The sequence below is a fragment of the Camelina sativa genome, chromosome 6 (genome assembly GCF_000633955.1).
Source record: "Camelina sativa cultivar DH55 chromosome 6, Cs, whole genome shotgun sequence".
Classification (NCBI taxonomy): domain Eukaryota; kingdom Viridiplantae; phylum Streptophyta; class Magnoliopsida; order Brassicales; family Brassicaceae; genus Camelina; species Camelina sativa.
In genome coordinates, this window is record NC_025690.1 from 10,621,491 (window position 1) to 10,633,321 (window position 11,831).

Here is an 11,831-nt window from a genome sequence, read left to right on the forward strand (position 1 = left end):
GGAGCATTTTTCCGACGATCTGTTGGTGAGGATGGCCAGCTTTGAGGTTAGCGAATGAAATGATAGTGGAGTTCATATAATTTAGAATAGAAGTGTAAGACTTAGTAAAATCTGAGCAGCATGGAATTGAGAGTGATAGCATTATATAGGATTGCGACTTACCTCAATTGAAGAAATGAGTAGTGGAAGCGGGACTCACTATTTGAGAGAGACTCACTATTTTCATGCACTCCAAAACCAATTGTTCTCTTGCCGTATTCATTATATGCCCCAAAACTTGTATAAACAACAATAGAGAGATCAAACAAAAACCAGAGAACCATAGATTTTGTGATAGAGATCTGCCCCATCGTGAACACACAATATCTCATGCCAACCACGATCTGGCGGTTCACTGCTTATTTTCTTATGAAGATTTACAGGACAAATGAAAGAATCATGGTTTCTCTTATCCATATATGTAAGAGCGTACTTCTCACCAAGGTTGTTAAAAACCTGACCATGTTCTTTTGATGAAAAAATTATGCATTCCACACCTTGACTTCTAATGAAATCTTCACAAACACAATCATGTTCCATGCTGCAGGCTCTGAAAGGGTGTGGAGGAGTGGCGAACAATAAATTGAATTCTATCCATTGAAACTTTAGAATGTGAAAAGCGATGAACAAAGAATGAAGAAGGAGAGTGACGCTTGAAGTCGCAAGTAGGAAGACGGCGACATGGAGATTCGTGGAAAGGGATTTTTTTTTTAGGACAACTACATTTGGATATAATTATTAATAATAATATGGGCATTTAAAATGTTATGACCCAATAGATTAGAAAATGTCTAGTGGGTAAGTATTAAAAATTAAGCCCAAATAAAAAGAAGGAGTTGATGACGTAGCAGCACCAAAAGTAAGTAAAGGTAACTTTATATATACATATTCATTCAATCCGAAAAGGAGATAACTAGTAGAAGCTCATCAACCTAATAGATGGATAAAATAGGCTAATTAAACACAAGCTTAAAACAAATATAGATATATAGATTGGAAAAACATAAATCGTTGCTGATAGATCCATAGGAGCTTAAAGCCTACAGTGGCGGTACTTCCAAGAACGTATTTTTCTTAGCGTGATTCACACAATTCTCACATAAAAATCTAAGTAGACAACAATACCAAACAGACACTACAAGAAAACACGCGTTTTGCGATGGAGCAATATATAGCGAATCCGTCGCAAATAGACAAAAACGAGAGATTTGAGTGGGAAGTCAGTTCTTTGCAAATCGCTTCTTGCAAATCGGTCAACGTTGCAAATTCCTCGCAAATTTTGCGAGGAATATATTCCCTCACTAACTAAGTGCAAATTGCGAGGAACTGAGTTAATAACAAATTCCTTGCAATTTTCTATCTAGTCAATCCTTCGCAAATTTGTGAGGCTTTTGCAATAATATTTTCCCTTTCAAATAATAATAATGGTATAAAAAAAATTGGAATTTTAATTTTGGTAACCTTAATTAGACATAAACCTGTAAATAGACGTAAACCTGTAATTAGATATAAACCTTAAACTTATCCAAATTAAAGCTGTATTTAGAAGTACTAAGTTTACAAAATATGTTTACAACGGTAAAGAGTAATCAATTAGGTTTCAAAGTTACGAAGTTAACAAGAGAGTTCATTAGGTTGCTTGTCCGGTGGTAGCTTCTCTGCCGGTTGCTTCTCCAGTGGTTGTGTCTCTGGCCGCTGGATGTTCTCGGCTAAATCTTGCAGCAAACTCTGGATCTTTCTCTGCAAGATATTCAAAGTATATATCATAACTATGCATCTTCTCTGAGTTTTCTTGCATCTTCTGTGCATTTTCCTCTAACTGAGTCGGCTGAGTTGAAAGAACAGCTTCGGCAGCAGCAAGCTTGGCAGCTAGAACAAGTAGATCTTCAGAAGGAGGAGGCGGTTGACCAATGTGAGCTTGTGCTTCTGCTTGCTAATTACCAACGCCATATCCCCGGTTCTTTTTCTTCGGAGCAACCTGGCAACAAAACGGATACACACCAACAATTAGACAATGATACAAAGATACATAAACAACGAAAAAAAAACAATGAATAAGAATTTACCTCGGCATATATTTGGTTCTTCACAGTAAGTGATAACCCGCCAGAAGCACTACTCTCCATAATATCCCCAAATAGTAGCAACGATTCATCTTCAGCTATCCTCGATGACACTTGATGGTAGACTTTCTCAGACATCCCATCAACAAAAGACCCATCAGGTATTCTCAGACTAAAAAAGAGATATGAAACAAGTATTTGATTAAACAGTGATCAATGCTCATAAACAGTGATTAAACAAGTGTTAAATAAGGAACTTACTAGGTATACTTACATGCTTTAAAAGATGTCTGACCAGAACAGTGTTTGTGTATTCGAGTGCCATCAAGAGTGAGCATTACAGCTATTGATACTCTTTGCTTCTGATTTTGGTTCACGCCAAGACTTGACCAAGCCTTCCCATACTGTAGGATCAAGCCATCGCGACATTGCATCATCACCTTATCGCTTCCACTTACCCTTATACTGACATACTTGATCACTCATTCAGGTCTTCAACTTGGCTTCAAACTCAGTTCTGACTCTTCCGTTGATGGACGGGTCCCAGTTATATGTTTACTTCAAAAAACATCACATGCATCAGTAATTAAAACACAAAATCTATAATTAAAACACATCAAACACAAAGTGAACTTACCGCAAAAGTTTCAAACCACCGATTTATAACCGGGCCTGGTGTTTGGGTCCAATTGGCATGAGCATGTTTCAAATCTCTTTCAAAAATGGCCCGGACAGTAGCAGCCACAGAAGAGTCCTGGTCAAACCTACAAAGCAAAAGATAAATCGAATGAGGTACTATGAAAATACAAAAAAAAAAATTAGACAGAAGAAGATACATTGCAACAGTCTCACCAGAGGGTACCCGGAAGTCTCTTAGGATCTAGTTTCGGTAAGGCAGCATGTCCAGGACTTGCAAGTAACTCTTCCAAAGTAAAAAATGATTGTTGTGGAGACATATTGTTGATACGTGAAGTTGATTGCTGAGAACTGAGAAGGAAGATCATGATGCATCGCCGGAGAGCTTCCATGACGATTATTCTGAATCGTCGGTGATGTACCTTGAGAAGAAGCGGGAGAAGGTAACCTTTGGGGAGGAGCAGAAGCAGAAGTTGTCCTTCGAGCAGAGACTAGAGGAGTTAAACCTTGAGAAGAGATGAATCTTGTGTAAACTTTTTGGTTTACAGTTTCGTTTTGGTCTCGAGAAGACATCGGAAAGCAGAAAAAAAAACTGATTAGAATTAACTAAAATTCGAATTAACCCTAAAATTGAAATAACCCTCAAAATTAACTAAAAACCCTAATGATTTCAATCAAACCCCCTAGTCGAATTAACTAAAACTCCTAATCGAATTAACCCTAAAATTAAAATATACCAAAACCCTAAAATTGAAATCCCAAAACGAAATCTAAACCCTAAGATCGAAAGCGGAGGACAAGAGAATAGAGAAAATGGAGTAGAGTAAGCGGAGAAATAAGAACCCTAAAGTTTTGGTTGAAATTGAAGGACATGCATAATCAAACCTGAGTAGAGTAACCGGAGAAGATGAGGAGAAGAGGAGGAGGCAAAGTAGAGGAGGCGGATTAGAGTAACCAGAGAAGAGGAGGAGGAGTAGAGTAGCCGGAGAAGAGAAAGAAATCAGAGAAGGGAAAAACCGGAGAAGAAAGAAAAAGATTTAGGGTTTGTGCGGTTGTGGGGTGAATGGTTTGAGCTTCGCTCAAACTAAGTTTTTCGTATATATAAGAAAATATTCGCCTCACAAAAGCCTCGCAAACAATAATTAATAAAAAGTTTATTTTTCCTAAATTTAAAATAATGTTCACAAAATTAAAATAATTTTCGAAAACAATAAATTAAAATTCAATATTTGTGTCAATATTTGCAAGGAAACTGCTATGATATATATCATATAAGTATATTGCGATGGATTTACGATTCATTTGCTATACACTTAGCAAATCTGTCGTAAAGTTGTCGCAAATATTGAATTACTGTTTTATGAAAACCATCAAAATAATTTAAAAAACTTTGTCAAATTAACTTCCAATTATATTATAATTAGGTCCAATGGTCTCATCATACACTTTTCTATCATCAACTTACCAAAATTGTCCATATTTGCGAGGGAAATGCTATGAATTGAGTAAATTGCAATGGATGTCCGACGTATTTGCTATTCGTATAGCAAATCAGTCGCAGAGTTCTCGCAAATATTGAATTTTGTATTTTATAAACACCATTAATAAAATTTATAAAAACTAGTCTGATAAACTTTCAAGTATATTATAAGGTCCAATGGTCTCGTCATACACTTTTCTATCATAATACTTTCCAAAATTACCAAATTTTGCATCTTCCTCTAATCATTAACTATCTCCAACTATATCTTCTATATGTTCATTACATTGAGACAAATATTGTTATAACCCATCCCGTGGACCCCACTAACCCCCGCTAGCTTCCCCCCATAGGCCCAAAGCTGGCCCTGCAGGTTATCGATCCTAACCCCTCACCGTGGAAAGAAACTACTCATCCAAATCCACCAGTAGGTATTTGGTGCGCCAGGCGTTCCTCGAACTCTGGTCCCCACTCTTTAACAACCTTCCCACAGGACAAGCTGTCACCAATTGAGCTGCAGATCAATTGGTGACAGCTTGTCCTGTGGGAAAGTTGTTAAGGGTGGGGACCATGGTTCGAGGAACGCGTGGCGCACCAATAACCTATTGATGGATTGGGATGTCCACAGTTAGGGGTTAGGAAAGATGCCCTGCAGGGCCAGCTTGAGGCCTATGGGGGCAACTAGCGGGGGGCTAGTGGGATCCACGGAACAGGTTGTCACATAAAAATCCTTATGTGGATCATGCTAGCCCCCCGCTAGCCGTCCCAACGGACCCCAAGATGGCCATGCAAGGCATCGATCCTAACCCCTCACTGTGGACAAGAACTACTCATCTAAATCCACTAGTAGGTTATTGGTGCGCCAGACGTTCCTCAAACTCTGGTCCCCACCCTTTAACAACTTTTCCACAGACAAGTTGTCACCAATTGAGCTGCACATCGAGGGGTTAGGATCGATGCCCTGCAGGGCCAGCTTGGGATTCGTTTGGACGGCTAGCGGGGGGCTAGCATGGTCCACGGACGGTCTGTTGGGGCAGCTAGCGAAGGGCTAGTGGGGTCCACATGACGGGTTGTCATATATATATATATATATATATATATATATATCCAAGAATTTTGTGTTGCACTGTCCTAGCTTTAATTATAAGTCTTGGATTCATCTTTTTAATCATTAATAGTAATGTAGTTATTCTTTAGGGTTAGGGTTTAGGGTTTAGGTTTCCAAATTTGCGATGTAATTGCGACGAATGTGCTAGGCATATAGCAAATCGGTCGTAAATCTTTTGCAAATCTTGAATAAAAACCATCAAAATTATTTTTTAAAATTACTCAAATTAACTTTAAAGTATATTACAAGGTCCAATGGTAATGCAATTACAAGGTCCAATGGTAATTTAAAATTTTGTAATTATTATAAAAAAAAAATAATTTCCTAATTTTGCAATGGATTTGCTATGCCATTCGCAATTCACTAGCATACCCCTAGCAATTTTGCTATGAATTATGTCTTTGCAAAATCCTCGCAATCTTGCGATAGATTTGCGAGGAATTTTGCCTTCCCTGCGTATTTGTCATGAACCCCTCGCAATTGTGCATCTGATTTGCGACGACGTCTGTCCTCACAGTTTTGCGATGGATATGCTAGTATTTTTTTTGTTCTCGTATTGCCCTCGCAAATCCAACGCAAATTTGCGAGAGCTGTGTTCCGTCGCAAGTCATTCTCGCAAAAGGGTGTGTTTTCTTGTAGTGAGAACCAGTATTTTTTTTTATAATTTTGTTGCGATTACAATGTATACTTTTGTAATATCCGCGAACCAGAAATGGCACTTTTGGTCTGAGTATCGATCGGCACCAACTTTTCCAGTTTCGATTGGTTCGTTTTAATTGTTGTTTGGTTCGGTTTGGTTCAATGAGAAATCCCTAAACCGAGTATATAAGTGGAGAAGCGACGAATTAAGAGTTTTAGAGTGTGGTTGTCGCCGTTGAGTGAGAAAAAGAGAGAAAGAAGAGAGAAAACGTTTGTGAGTGTTCTTGAGAGATTTTGGGCTTGTTCTTGGTGGGTTTTGGTGAGATCTATAGCTGTAGAAGGGAGAGCTGTTGTTGGGAACGAAGGAGGTGAGTGCTTGACCATGGCTGATCTAAGCCTGAGATCTCTTTTGTTTGGTTGTTCCTTGTCTATTTGTGGTGTTTGCTTGCTTGGGTTATTGTTTTCGTGTTTCTCATAGGTTCCTGAGGCGATTGGGAGAGTTTGGGACGGTTTCGTGGTGATTTGAAATGGAGGATCGACGTTCGGATTCGTGCAGTTCGCGTCTGCAGAGGCAGTGTCGATCGACACTAGTGTGTGCTAGCGTCGATCGACACCACTCTTAACCGAATATGAGTTTTGCTTTGTTTGATGTGTTGATTGTGTTTCTTGGCTCAACTTAACAATAAAATCTCAGTTGCTTGTGTGTATAGCCCAATAGATGGGAGGATGGCCTCACTAAGTGTTTTTAATAATACTCATGCATCTCAATATGTGTTTGTGGTAAAGGTAAAGGCAAAGTGTGATCGTGGAATCAAGGTGATGAGGAGGAGGATGTTCTAGAGGCTTGATTGATTGTGGTCTAGCTATTGTTAGGTTGTTAGTGTTGAGTTGATAGAACATTGTAGGATGTTGGAACTTGGTTATTCCCTTGTTGGTTCTGGATTATTGCATTGTTGGTTATTGAATTGTTATTGTTGGAATTCTTATTGGTTTAATGGAATTGTTTTGTTATTCGTTGTGGTTGATTGTTGCTAGGTTGTTAGTGGGTATGAGATCACTAATAAATTATCATTATTCTAAATAAAAAAAATCGTGAAGAGTTGTTTCAACTTTTGAGACATGGATCACATTATTCACAAATGCAGTAGCAGCCTATACCAAAACATAATTCTTTGCATGGTGGCGTACAACGTTCAAACCTACCAAGTGGCTTAACCGTCAGTGAAGAAGCTTCATGATGCAATAAGTCTAGAGGAGTTTCTTCAAGTAAGACACGTTTCGCCTCGGCGATCTCAACCGTTACTGATATCATCAGTACAACACAAAAAGTGTATCATGAACATTAGTAACACAATATAATTATTTAATACCATGTTATATAAAAACATTGAATTTACCAATAAAAGTTAAAAAGATAATGAAATCAGCCTTCGATGAAGATTTTCTCATCGTCATGTCAATCAGTTTTGTTTTTTTTTTTTTTTTGATAAGTTTGTAGAGGTAGAAAGAGTTGGTGAAGAAGATAACAATATCTGATACAATGTTAACGTTTATATAGGATAGAGAAAGTGTGCTATTTTAGTAAAATTAATACTATCAAAATTTTTTGGTACTGATATGTTTCAATAAAATACGATAAAATCTCCTAATATGGTGGTTAGATAATAAGTTTGACTCAAAAATATTTGACTCAAACTAGAATCCAGCCTGTTACAGCCCAAATCCATTATTGAATCAACAAGACACGGTGCTAGTCCTGAGCAAATAAACCGAACCGAATAGACCGAACCGAAACCGAACCGTAATTTCGGTTCCTATTCGGGTATGGATAGTGGACAATAACCGATTGGATAGTGTTTTAATTATCCATGGATATCGGTTATTAACCGAACCGAACCGATATCCATTCGGTTATCCGAATCAAACCGAACACGTACTAAAATTATGTTTTAGCCGAGAATCGAACCTGAGACCTCTACAAACTGGAGTGTGCAACATGGCCACTGCGCCACGTTGAAGTGTAATGCAAAACTGTTAGTGTGGAACAAGAATAAATCGGCAAAAATATTCTTGACCATTCTTTTATATACCGCCATAGAGAAACCAGCAAGAACAACGGAACGAGCACTTCTGTATTTTTTTGTGAAACATCATCAGATTTTCGACAGGGATCCCCTGTAACTCTTCATCGTACGTACAAAACGACAGTTTACAAGTCCATCAACAAGCAAGCACAAGTGTTGCCTTAACAGAATTATATATTCATATCATATTTGTTTTGCCTTAAATACTTTGCAAGTCAGGAAAAAATTATCATGTTGAAAAATAAAAATCAAACAAATAACTGATTTGTATATGTTTAATTTCTAAGAAATTTTGATTAGCAAAGTACTGTTTTTGGAAATTCTTTCAATTTTTAAGAAATGTTACAACAATAAGTGTAACTCTTTTTAAAACATTTTAAAAATGACTGGCTTGAATTAGCCGAACTAGACTCTGTGCTTACTTAAACAAAAAGAAGGCTAAGATTAGGTGAAAATGCATTGGTTTTGGCACTAGTCATGCTCACCTCAGTGGACTCCTTCGCAGCCCCACCACTTCAAAAAATGAGAAGAGGATCTCAATGATATACTCTTCTTGTTACTAGACATTAGCATTTACCAAATCTCATTAAGCACTACGCTCAAGAGGACATGAGTGTTCCTATATGTTGATACGCATTATTCCCTTTTAATTTAATACTCAGTAATTGATATAGAATCTAGACAAAATAGAATCGTAATCTTATATTTCGTATACCCCCGACAATGAAACAAAAAGAGAGGGAGTAGTATGAAGATATATATTCACATGTAGTAATCAATGCCATGGATATGACAGAGTCGTTCTCACATGGATATGTTTAATGGTATACCTATCTGTTGAAATATTTTGAAGATTTCATCGACTTAAAAATCAACAATTTAACAAACAAAATTATGATATGTCCGCTTGATGATAATTAATAATACCAACACAACTAGATAAGAGTTTAGTGATAAATCTCTTGAAAATGAGAGGAGAGGCTATAGTGCTCCACATCCTAATTATTATTTGTGTTTATACTTTGTAGTTTATACACTTTGGTTGTTAGTGGGAATGAGTTGTTATCGACTAGAAAACCTAATCCTTTTAGTTAAGTTCAGGTACACCTCTCATTTCCTTGTGACTTTTAACAACAAATGTAAAGTTCTTTCATAAGACAAAAGTGAGAGGATTTAATTTTAATTAGTGAGGAAGACAAGTATATAGTAGTAATTAATTAATAAAATATAAAATACTTGGGTAGATTTATCATTTTTACATTAACCAATGATAGAAAAACGTGTGTAGAGGAAAGTGATGAAAATGGTTTAGGGAAAAAAGGAAGAAAGTGAAATTGGTTTTGGAATTTGTTCTTATCTTTACCCTCCTTCTCAAAGCCATCCCCTTTTTAGGTTTCTCTCTTGTTTTAAAATCCATTATTATTAACTTTATAGGGTAATACGTATTTATGGATGTACTCACTGATTTCAATATCAAATGCATGGACTGTAAAGTAATAATAAAAATTGGGATTCAAACTTTTGTATTATTTCCTATCTGAAAAAACTTTCAAATCAGTTAAAATCAAATGTGAAATTGAACTTTTATTAAAATTAAGAATAGTTAAATAAATAATATCGAGTTTCAACTAATAAATGAAATTATTAAAAAAAAATACATGATTTTTCTTATTAAGATTTTAAACAATAATGATCTAATAATACATGATTTTGTTTAGATTTCCAAATCAACTAAAATCCAATAATCATACTATTTTATAAATAAAGTTCTGGCTGGCACATTTCCGAAATTTTGTTTTTATCACCAAACAAGAAATATCTGTTTGCGCCTTCAAAATATTAATAATCAACTACAAAATTTTAATATAAGTATTTCATAAGGTTACAAAGAAAAAAACAAATACTTGTGGGTTGTTTCGTTTCTTAATTACTTTTTTTTCAATACTCTACCATATATTTGTTACCTAATCAGACGACCGACATGTACAAAAGGCTAAAAAGAGTCGGTGAATTGGCCATGTCATCGTCCCACCCCATGACTCATATTGGTAAAACTAAATCTTCTCTCTTTCACACTTGTTCTTTTACTTTGGTTGGACTAATGAAAGTAATTAAAGATATCACTTTATTAACATACGAGTAAAACGCGTAATTAAGGAAGCTACTCACACACATACCCAGCTATGACGTGACCGTGTGTGTTAGATATGGAGACGCTGAGCTGGCTTCAACTCTCTCTTCAATCTTCATCACTATTATATAATCCCATTCTTTGTCCTCTCTTCTCTAAACTCATGTTATTCACATATCTCTCTTCTCTCTAATTTGATCATTACAGATATTATTTGTTTCTTCAAGAAAAAGAAAACACAAGAATGGGAAGCTTTCTCTACCTTGTTGTAGTCATCTTCATCATCTTCTCTTCATCAGTTAACGCATGTGATCGATGTCTTCACCGTTCTAAAGCATCTTATTTCTCCTCTGCTTCTGCTCTCTCTTGTAAATCTTCTTTCTCTCATTACTTATAAGTTATCAGATCATCTGTTTGTTTCTTTTCTCATGATTTGTTGTTTTTGACTACAGCTGGAGCTTGCGCTTATGGCTCTATGGCTACTAGATTCTTCGCCGGACACATTGCTGCGGCTACACCTTCAATCTACAAAGATGGTGCTGGCTGTGGAGCTTGCTTCCAAGTCAGATGCAAGAACCCTAAGCTATGTAGCAGTAAAGGAACCATTGTGATGGTCACAGACTTGAACAAGAGTAACCAAACCGATCTTGTCCTTAGTAGCAGAGCATTTAGAGCTATGGCTAAACCTGTTGCTGGTGCTGACAGAGATCTTCTTAAACAAGGCATTGTCGACATTGATTACCAAAGGTTCGAATCTTTTAAACCCCTGACTCTTTTGGTTTTCTTAATCGCTTTAGTTAAGTAACAAGAAGACTTTTGGTAAATGATAAAAACAGAGTTCCTTGCGAATACGGGAACAAGAACATGAACGTGAGAGTAGAAGAAGCAAGCAAAAAGCCAAACTACTTGGAGGTAAAGCTTTTATACCAAGGAGGTCAAACAGAAGTAGTAGCCATCGACATTGCACAAGTGGGTTCATCACGTTGGGGTTACATGAGCAGAAGCCACGGAGCGGTGTGGGCTACTGACAAAGTACCAACCGGGGCTCTTCAGTTCAGGTTCATAGTTACAGGAGGCTACGACGGCAAAATGATTTGGGCTCAGAGTGCTCTACCAGCTAATTGGGAAGCTGGTAAGACTTATGACGCTGGTGTTCAAATCACAGACATTGCTCAAGAAGGTTGTGATCCCTGCGATGCTCACATCTGGAAGTAATAACTCAATTCCAAATCCCAATTCTTTAGGCACAAGCAAACACACTCTTCATAGGTTTATATATATGTAATGTGTAACAGAGCTGTTTTATTTAACTGAGTTTTAAAGAACACAAACGCAAATCTTGATTCATAACATTACTTTACAACTTGGGGAAACGAGAATTAAAAAAAAAAAGCAGATAACAAACGAAAAGTAGAAACCCTAAAACAAGATAATGAAAACCCTAAATTCCCAATTTTCAAGAACTGGTGAATTTGGTAACAGCCTTGGTTCCTTCAGAAACAGCGTGTTTAGCGAGCTCACCAGGGAGAACAAGTCTCACAGCAGTCTGAATCTCCCGAGAAGTAATCGTAGGCTTCTTGTTGTACCTAGCGAGCTTAGACGACTCCGAAGCGAGCTTCTCGAAGATATCGTTGATGAAACTGTTCATAAT

The 11,831-nt window shown here is 36.9% G+C and overlaps 1 protein-coding gene across 1 annotated transcript; it reads left to right on the forward strand.

Annotated features, from left to right (window-relative positions):
* On the forward strand, positions 10,320–11,530 carry LOC104790834 (expansin-like A1). Its single transcript, XM_010516619.2, has 3 exons — positions 10,320–10,548; positions 10,633–10,927; positions 11,017–11,530. Exons 1-3 carry the CDS (start codon positions 10,425–10,427, stop codon positions 11,393–11,395), a joined length of 798 nt encoding a protein of 265 aa, XP_010514921.1. The 5' UTR covers positions 10,320–10,424; the 3' UTR covers positions 11,396–11,530.

What these genes read in the sequence shown, in the direction of transcription:
- LOC104790834 (XM_010516619.2), top strand. Translation starts at nt 10,425, where the DNA reads ATGGGAAGCTTTCTCTACCTTGTTGTAGTCATCTTCATCATCTTCTCT. An exon ending in CTCTGCTTCTGCTCTCTCTT is followed by an intron (nt 10,549 to 10,632) that starts GTAAATCTTCTT and finishes TTTTGACTACAG; the next exon opens with CTGGAGCTTGCGCTTATGGC. An exon ending in GTCGACATTGATTACCAAAG is followed by an intron (nt 10,928 to 11,016) that starts GTTCGAATCTTT and finishes TGATAAAAACAG; the next exon opens with AGTTCCTTGCGAATACGGGA.